At 45.6% G+C, this 9,686-nt stretch overlaps 1 protein-coding gene across 1 annotated transcript; it reads left to right on the plus strand.

The window, feature by feature from the left end:
* The first annotated feature begins 2,918 nt into the window (after nucleotides 1-2,918).
* On the plus strand, nucleotides 2,919-8,236 carry LOC146185363 (uncharacterized). Its single transcript, XM_084605515.1, has 3 exons — nucleotides 2,919-3,849; nucleotides 5,160-5,308; nucleotides 7,936-8,236. Exons 1-3 carry the CDS (start codon nucleotides 3,191-3,193, stop codon nucleotides 8,073-8,075), a joined length of 948 nt encoding a protein of 315 aa, XP_084461641.1. The 5' UTR covers nucleotides 2,919-3,190; the 3' UTR covers nucleotides 8,076-8,236.
* The last annotated feature ends 1,450 nt before the right edge of the window (nucleotides 8,237-9,686 follow it).

Consider the following 9,686-nt stretch of genomic DNA (forward strand, 5'->3'; position numbering starts at 1 on the left):
GTTCTGCGTGTTCGTTGAAGATACTGACAGTGAGGGACACATGTGCTTTAGCACATTGTGCGACCACCCTCTTTTCCCAAGTTTCTGGCTTACTAGAAACCATGTAGGCTACTTTGACACCGTCTTTTTCGCCTTTTCGAGCCTAAAGGCAAGTTCCCCAGAACCTGGACTTGGTTCGCCCCAGCCGCGGCCCCGCGAGGACCCGCTCCCCCTGGCAGCGGAAACCAACGTGTCTGCGGCTGGGAGATGCGCTCTCTCGCACCGAGGGGTAATTTTGATCCAACATACGGAGTCAGCTAACTGCATTTCCTTTAGTACTCTGCAGCTACGCCACCATTCCCTAGGCGGCGGGCAGGGCTTTCCCTCGGCCTACCGACCGCCCCGTACATTGGGAATTTTGTTCTGCTTTTAACCGGATTCCACGTGCCCAGTCCGAACCCCTTCAGACTTGCCCCCGTGTTAGGCATCGGGCTACGTGGGCGCGGCACGCTCACAATGCCGCAGGGAGTAAGCTGACAACCTCCCCGGGGATTTGCAACCCCTCAGTATGGGTTCCGGTTGCACCCATACTGACCGCTGGCCGTTGCAACTGGACAAAGGCAGCCTTAACCGCTCTGGCTCATCCAGCTGGCGGGAGGGACCGCGTGCAGGTCGCCAGATCGGATTTGCCCCCCCCCCCCCCCCCCCCCCCCTCCACGGATTGGAACAGTCACAATTTCGATGAAGTTGAACGTGACAACTATGTCGACAACGTCTTTTTTTTTTTTTTAAGTGTGCAGCTTCGCATATGGCAGCCAGCTGTACCGTCCGCCATCGTGTTGTTCCCGTGTTGTGTTGTGTTTTATGGTGCATAAGCAACGAAGGCTATCATGCGTCAACTGCAGGGTAGAAATCACTGGCTTTGTAAAACAGGTTTAAAATATGCTTAAAATCTCATAGCTTGTTAACAATTGGCTACTTTAAAAAAATGAAAACACAGAAGACATTTACATGAGTGAATTTTTTTATAGTAAACAAGAATGGAACGGTAGGAAAAACTGAGAAAAAGACACTTCCCACTGTTCTACTCTGAGTGTTGTTTCTTTCGACTCTAGCGTGACTCCGCCGTCACGCCCTCTAGTCCCTTTGATTGAAGATATCAGAAGCCTGGCAACAAAAGCGTGACCGCTTTTGCTTCCCCACGGCCAACTAACTCACTACCAATGAAAAGCGACCATGCACGACTGGTATTTAGTAAGAAATAATATACTCATATTTTAGTTGTACTTTTGATAATGGCTATCTAGTGAAATGTGCTGCTCTCACCGCAATAAAAACTCACTAAGGTTCTCACTAAGGGGGCACGCGTGCTGACGACCTAAAATTGCATCGGCAGGTTATCGGGGGTGCCAATTACCTGGTCTTACAGAAAGGTATCTGTGCTGTTAAGTAGTGCCGTAAGATGAGTCAGTTTAAATTCGATATGAAGTTGGCGCTTATTACATAAAGTCACACTGCCACGCAAGAGAGCCTAAATCTTCCGACCCAAAAATTAGCCAACTTTATTTTTTAATCACTCGTGCTTTCTCCCGTAATTAACAATTGCGTGTATGCTTGGTGCCATGCGTGTTGTACAAAAAAGGTGAAAACACAAGAGCTGCATGTTAGACGTCTTTCGCGTCCTGAAAATATTGTCCTTTGAATTTGGAAGTGTATCTGTGTCTCCATTTCTGATGCAGTATGTAGCAAAAATAAACCGAGATTAGTGATGGCTTATGATGGCTACGCAGGCAAACAAAGTTTCTGATTTTGACTCACTGCTTTCTAACTCCTAGATTACAAATACATAAAAATACAAATAAGTAAATTACAAATAAATAAATAAATAAATAAATAAATAAATAAATAAATAAATAAATAAATAAATAAATAAATAAATAAATAAACAAAAGGAACCGAAATTCATATACTTTTTATTTCTTTTTTTTTTTTTTGAACCGACGGGCAGCGCCGCAAGGGCCTTTATTGACGACAACTTGAGGTGCTATAAGATAAGTGGAAAAAGAGATAAGAAATAAACAGCTCTCTAGCTTTTAGCGAAAATAGTGCCTTGTTTCACGCAATCTGTGTGTACACTTTGGTGGCTCTAGCCCCACTTTCTACATGGGCAATGCTGGTGACCAGATGACAACTACTTTCCAGAGCTCGACTAAAACGCTAACACATAGCCTGCCTTGAACCCTTACAAACAATTGCTGTTAGTGCGTCTCACGTTAAATTAGGCCACACTTTCGATGGTCGACGACAGTATCATACTATGCAGTTTGCTGAAACCAAAGTCACCTCACTTGAGGAAATAGCAACATCAACAACAACAAAGACATCTTCGTATGGCAACTACGGCTAGCGGATAAAGCAGTAGCGAGTGCTTCGCCGTGCGCTCTACCGCATGATTTCGCTCGCCCTTGACCGTCCTTCGGGAATCACAATTTTTCCCACGTTTTTTTTTTTTTTGTACATTTAAAGCTCCTCGGTAACTTGGCAAGCGTAATAGTTGCTCTGTCGACTTCATTGCGGACTGAATTGCATGGAAGTCACGGCGCTGCTCCCTTCACGTTATCCGTATCTCATTCTGTCTTGCTCTGAGCGAAATGTGACCATCTCGCTTTCTGATAGAAAGAAGGAAACTTCCTTGCACGGCGCATCGCGCTTCGCTACTTCGCCACTCGCTCGAGGCTAGCGCATGGGCGTAAAAGAATACTGCAAACGTTTTTAGCATGATTCCAATCAGCGCAGACGCCAATGCTTGGCTGGCAGCAAATGCCACGGAGGCCCGGAACAGGATGCCGAGGCTCGGTTTCCTTATCTCTCTTTGCGGATAAAGACGAGACGGCTGGACGTTGTGAAAACTAGCGCTGCTATCAACGCCGGGTGCCCTGTTCATGTGCATTGCTCGATTCAGTTGTATGCGTCTGCGCTCCGTAGGGGTCTGCCACTTTTCTTCTCAGCAGAGAACTTTTTTCGCAATAGACTTACCACAGCTGTCTCTATGTGGTACAAAAGGCTAAGCAGAAATAAAATAAGCTGCGCTGCAAAGAACACGCCACTATTGCAAGGTCATGGTCAAGATTTCAACATATCGTGAGGCATGATATAAGAAGGCTTCCTAGAAAGGGCGATTGGCACCAGTGGATGACATTTTAGTGGAGAGATGTCTTTTTGCTTTCTATCATGGGCCCTGCTTGTCGGCCTTGCGGCTTTATGCCGTTCCTCTGCCGTTCCTTCTTCTTCTTTGCCAACTTGTAAGGCATACGACGGCGTTTGCTACCGTCACATCATCTGTCGTAACTTCCATTCTCTCGAAGACTTCCGCCAGATAATCCATGACAACCACTCCGACAAGCCAACGTGGTTCAGGTTATGGGACTGCCAGGTCCCTAGGATCCCTGGCGGCGCGTTCAAGGACCTCAACGTTTCGATCCTGGAGTTCAGCCGCGTCGTAGTGGAAAATTTCGAGCCTACCGAGGAAGAAGATAATCCGTTCTACGGTCTCGAAGAGTCTCTTCATCGGCTTATGTTCAGCATGGGGACCCTGCCATTTTCATGGTCCATCCTAGGCCACCTGGGACAGCTTGAGGAACTGAAGCTCGTACACTACAAGGACATGCACCTCAGTAGCGACTTTAATAATCTTCCGAGGAACCTCAAGACTCTGTACGTAGCTGACGCTACGGTTCAGAAGATCGACGACGACTGGCTTGCTTACATGGATCATCTACAGCACCTCATTCTGCGGCAGACTGATTTGTACAATTTCACCAGATCCTGGTTGCCCAACCCAGCTCCTCACTTCACTACGCTAGACCTCACGTAAGCGACTCTTTTTTTTTTGTACTTTTAACATGATCATGTTCGCTTTGTATATACCTGGATGATTACAGTTGCCAGCAGCACTGTATTCTCTTTGCATATTATGTATTTATGAACATGACAAAGCGATTTCTGATCTTCAATACAACACTCAGCTGGTAGCAGATTGACGCTTGAAAAGCCTAGCCATGGAGCATCATTGTTGGCACTGAGGCCAACGTCCTCCCGAGCTTCCTGTATTCACAGAAATTTATGTGATCAGTAACATTTTCAATGCTTAATACTTAGACATGTGCAAGGGTAAGCTTTAAAAGTTATACACAGCTGACGAGACTAGCGTTAAAGTTTTCTGAGCACATGAATCTTGCTAGCTGCATTTGTTATCTCCACTTGTTATATTTTGACACTGAAATTTGACGCTCCATCACAAAGCTCGCGCTGTTTCTTCGGCAGGTGAATATAAAATAATAAATGATGGTTCATTATGTGTCCCGAGCATGATAATGCCGAACAAAGTGCACACAAGTTGCTTTACTTTTTAGCGCACTCAATAAAGCGTTATCGAAGTACCTGGGCTCACTATCGTACAAACTAGAAAACATCAATTATGCATCCATTCAACTTGACGTTAATACATCTTTTGTGTCAAGCAGGGAACTTTAGGTCACGATGCATTCTTCAAGTGGAACGAAAGAGATGTAGGGCAGGGGTCCCTTACCTGAACCATGAAATGCATCGTATGTCTTATACAGGCAAATTAGTCTTCTAAAACAATGCGTATAACCTCCATCTAGAATCGAAGCGTCTACAGCTATTTTACTATCGTAGTTAAGAGCCGATAGTGATCTGAAAATTGTTTGTGCGATTTTATTAGCTAGATGATGCCAGATAAATATATTTACCCGTGTGAGAGACAGACCTGCTAGCACGCAGGTCTATCTCTGTGCGCTTCAAGAAGGAAGATAAATACGCAATGTTCGAAAACTCAGCCTTACCTTGGAAAGATGGTTATTTTAGTAGGCTTTGGTTGAAAGGAGATTATCACCTTAAGAAAATAAAGGCATTATCAGCGCGCGTTCGCGCAATAAGAAGCCAGCCAGGTGCGGCTCTTGTCTGTAACGCCTGACTTCCGCCTTGAGGAATATTTCTCAAGAAGAACAAACACCTAGCTTTATTTACGACTACCGGTTTTAAAAAGAAATTGACATTGCTCGATTGCATTTTCGGAAGCCCGCAACGGCGGGAAACCACGCCGCTATTGTTCTGGGAACGCATTCGCACTCTCGCCTGTTCGACCCCCCTGTTTGCAGAACAAACAAGCTTACCTCTTTCCCTGCCGGCTTGGGCGATGGCCTCCCGGCGCTCAGCTACGTCAGCGTTGAGAGGAACCTGATCACCACTGTGTCCGAAGAGGACCTGGCTCCGTTGAAGGACAAGTCCGTCTTTGTAGATCTCATGTGTAAGTAAGCCATCGCCATTTACGGACTATGTACTACCCCTCGTTTATTACGGCGGACCCGATTGGACATTATGCCGCGCCAGACTAACCGCGAAGCTTTGCCTCGGAACTCTGTAAGGGTCATTGAGGGCAGGTTCATGTAATTATTGCGAGAACATTAGAATTCACATTGTGAGAAACAGCAGGAATCCCACCAAAAGAGCGCCATAAAATTACCTGCAGACAGCCACCTATCATGATCAAGAAAATCAACAATTTCAATTGAACTAAATATTAGCCAGCTGCTACCTGCCAGGGTTACCTGGTAGAAGGTGAACTCCATTTTGCTTGCGGAATAGGCTAATGATGGCGTCATCTGTGTCTAAGTACACTTGGTGTGTGTTCTAGGTATAAAGTGCACCTTGTAGCCGATAACGTATCTTTTACATTATAGAGAATAGTGTAAAAGATTAGGTTATCAACTACAAGGTGTTCTCTTTATTACAGAAACGCGGTACACCACTTATTAAAGATTTGTATTTTTCCTCACTATTTCTTCAAATGTATGTAAATAATGCATCTTTCCATTTCAATTCCGAATGAACAGTGCTGAGCTCAAACGGCGCTACACAGTGCAGAAGAACAAGGAAGAGGACAACACTCAGGGCCTTTCCAGCTTGCTATACCTCGCTTTATTTTTTGACCAGTATGTGCTTATGTGGAGACGCTTATTATAAGGCTGAAATAAAATTCGAACCGTCCATTCAATAGGTTGGAACAGGTTAAATCATGATGAATTAAGGGCGGATTGTGCTGGATTGGGGTGGAGAATGGATTAATTTGTATTGCTGGGGATTAATGGTGGATTGTACTGGACTAAGTCTAAAGTTGCTTAAAGGTATCAGCGTGAATTATTTAGCGGGTTAAAAATATTTAATGTTTTGGCCTTTACAGCCCGCAAGTAGTCTTAAGTGCCTTCCGTAACCGTATTTGAGAAAGGCTCCAGAAAAACGGTTAAATACTGAGCGCGCTTGAGTTAGCCTTGTTTCTTTTTCTCTGTTTGGTATTGTTAACCTGAGTGTGCTTCATCGTATTTGAAAACTTTCTTCTCTACTGGCGAACGGTGTTTAAAACATTATTATTCCCTTCACTGCTTCTTCGAGGGGAAAAATAGCTTTACACCAATGCCTCTACTGAACTCAGTTTCTGGTTAGAATCGTCACGAACAGCGTAGTATATAGAGCACGCTGAGATAAATGTATTCACCAACTGTTCGGGCCCCGAGGTTCAGATGACATCGCTACTCGGCGTCATTTTTATGGGAATGGCTGGCGAAAGCAGAAGTGCCAGTTCAGGTTACAGCGGTCTTCCCGGTATCCCCTCCTCCACATCGGCACCCTTGGCATTAGTCTTGCCCCTATGGTCGTCGAGACTGTCAAGTTGCCGAGAGGTAAATGTATAAGATGTCGCATTTACGTGGCCGCGAAGAAGCACGCAGTATATTGAAATAGTGCTGGGACGCTTCACTCTCTCTCCCAGTGTCCACTGATCCGATATACTCCTGCGCCCTCTTAGCGTCACGTACAGCAGCGCTTAGGTACCGTGCCGCTGTTTTTAAGCCCTTGACAGCCCTCTTGTTGCCCAAGACAAGCCTGTCACGTTGTTATAAATGTCTTCTCGTCAAGAGGGTCTGTTGAATGATTGTCTCGTTTGCAGCACGATCCTTTCTGTATTGGACGAAATAATCAAGCCTCCTTGTCCCTATAATTACGAGTTGTTTCACGTGTAACTTCTTCAGTAAAGATTTGTCCCACGCTTGTCCTAATTTCTTTCCCTTTCTCTCGTTTTCTGTTCTTGCCTAAATAGTCGTATACGTTCCCGTCTGTAATTAACCGCTGCCACCTGGATTCGGCGTGCTACTTGGAAAGTTAACTTATACACACACGTCGACACGCTGACATATCCTAGATTTGCATTTATTGGCTTGTAATTAATTCAATTTTCAATTCAATTTATTTGCCATCCTGGTACAATGATGGCGGGAGCCCGGGGTAAAAGCTGCCGTTTGACAGCCTGACAAAGCCACGGGCCCCCACTTTGGCAGCACCACAGTAGTCAGGCATATATAAAAAACACATGTCATGTGAATTTAAACACAAGGTAAGGAAACATTGAAATAATAAATACATTAGGCGGAGATTGTCACGCTACCCCCTTGCGCTCCTGGCGTCGATGTTGTAACTGTCACGTACTGCTCTTGCCCCTTCCTCGTGCCGATACGCATGTCCCACGCACTTCCCTCTCAATTTTCTTAATTGTCTCTGCAGTACCTAATAAGTCCGCATCGTGGTTCCTCGTGTGACACTAACACTTAAAACACTACGCAGGCTGCACCTATGCAGTCTGAGAAGCGTTTGGGTCCTAGTATGTGCTTAAGTCTATCAGTGTATTTTATTTTGTTCGCAAACGTAAAAGAAAAGCTTCGCCGTATGCCATTCACTGTAACATTTCACTAACTACGCGTTATACACCCTATTAGCACTGATTGTCATCGACCCAAGATTTAGTATCATATTCGTACTGCTGGGAAATTACCTGCTCTTATAGTCACTTGACTGCCGAACGTTGACGTTTGTTCTTGCGCGCAGTCAATCCGGTGCACTGTGACTGCAAACTGGCCTACATCCTGGACTACCCAACTCGTTGGCACTACTTCTTGTGCGCCACACCCGGAAACGTAGCTGACAACTACATCACCCACCTCAACGAGGAGCAGCTCCAGTGCTAGTGCCGTAGTCCTTGTCCAGCCATGGCACAGGTTGTTTCCCTCATCGAACAATCTCCGTCGTTGTCTCAACATATACTTTTGTTGCTGTCTTTGTTACTGTCGTTATCGCCCGTTTCTCGTTATGCTAGTCGAATAAACAATACTCACGAGAGGCGCGTGAATCGGAGCTTGAATTTGTGTGTGTGTGTGTGTGTGTGTGTGTGTGTGTGTGTGTGTGCGTGTGTGTGTGTGCGTGTGTGTGTGTGTGTGTGTGTGTGTGTGTGTGTGTGTGTGTGTGTGTGTGTGTGTGTGTGTGTGTGTGTGTGTGTGTGTGTGTGTGTGTGTGTGTGTGTGTGTGTGTGTGTGTGTGTGTGTGTGTGTGTGTGTGTGTGTGTGTGTGTGTGTGTGTGTGTGTGTGTGTGTGTGTGTGTGTGTGTGTGTGTGTGTGTGTGTGTGTGTGTGTGTGTGTGTGTGTGTGTGTGTGTGTGTGTGTGTGTGTGTGTGTGTGTGTGTGTGTGTGTGTGTGTGTGTGTGTGTGTGTGTGTGTGTGTGTGTGTGTGTGTGTGTGTGTGTGTGTGTGTGTGTGTGTGTGTGTGTGTGTGTGTGTGTGTGTGTGTGTGTGTGTGTGTGTGTGTGTGTGTGTGTGTGTGTGTGTGTGTGTGTGTGTGTGTGTGTGTGTGTGTGTGTGTGTGTGTGTGTGTGTGTGTGTGTGTGTGTGTGTGTGTGTGTGTGTGTGTGTGTGTGTGTGTGTGTGTGTGTGTGTGTGTGTGTGTGTGTGTGTGTGTGTGTGTGTGTGTGTGTGTGTGTGTGTGTGTGTGTGTGTGTGTGTGTGTGTGTGTGTGTGTGTGTGTGTGTGTGTGTGTGTGTGTGTGTGTGTGTGGAAACTGAGAGATTCAGTTTCCCTTGCAGTGCGGTAATGTGAGTGTTTAGAAAAGTACACAAAATATCTGGGCTACCCTCAAGCTCCGCTTTTAAGAACATGGTGCCACAGCGTTATTGGCCTAGTTCCCGTGCAGGCGCGGCCAAAACATTACGGAGCACCCTTCTGGCTTCTTAACTATTATCACGCATTTTGAGGTAAAGATAGCACGGCTAGTCGGGTCCTTACGGTAGCGCATCAGTGGAATGTGCTGTCGTATACGCTTTTCTTACAATTCATATAATGCTTAAACTTGCGGAAGACGACGAGATTGACTGTGTATTATATTGTGAAGCACAACTTCATACGATCAAATGCGGTCATGATCCTTATGGGACAAGTGGCCTTGAGGATGTCCATTGCGGTAGCATAGTAGAAGTCCACCCATACCCAAGTCATCCGTAGTAGACCTCCTGCCCAAAAAGTGTCACATGGTTAAACATTGCCCGTCATGTTAGAAATGACCTTTGATCTTTGGGTTCACCTTTCATCTTGCATGCTACACGCTTTCGCAAATTTATCGGTTTAACCAGAGTTAAAGGACAACTATCCTTAATGACGCGATGCTGATCGTTTATTTCGCTCGTATTCATTATAATTTGAAAGGCCGGTAGCTGCCCTTGAGCTGCATTGATTATATTCTCTTCTTAGGTCACACTGATTAACACGCGTAAAGGGCGGATGGTTAATGCACACTTTGTTCAGTGGTTAGA

The sequence above is a fragment of the Amblyomma maculatum genome, chromosome 6, assembly GCF_055883805.1.
Source record: "Amblyomma maculatum isolate TAMU_Amacu chromosome 6, ASM5588380v1, whole genome shotgun sequence".
Taxonomy (NCBI): Eukaryota; Metazoa; Arthropoda; class Arachnida; order Ixodida; family Ixodidae; genus Amblyomma; species Amblyomma maculatum.

What these genes read in the sequence shown, in the direction of transcription:
- LOC146185363 (XM_084605515.1), top strand. Translation starts at nt 3,191, where the DNA reads ATGTCTTTTTGCTTTCTATCATGGGCCCTGCTTGTCGGCCTTGCGGCT. An exon ending in TTCACTACGCTAGACCTCAC is followed by an intron (nt 3,850 to 5,159) that starts GTAAGCGACTCT and finishes CCCTGTTTGCAG; the next exon opens with AACAAACAAGCTTACCTCTT. An exon ending in CGTCTTTGTAGATCTCATGT is followed by an intron (nt 5,309 to 7,935) that starts GTAAGTAAGCCA and finishes TCTTGCGCGCAG; the next exon opens with TCAATCCGGTGCACTGTGAC.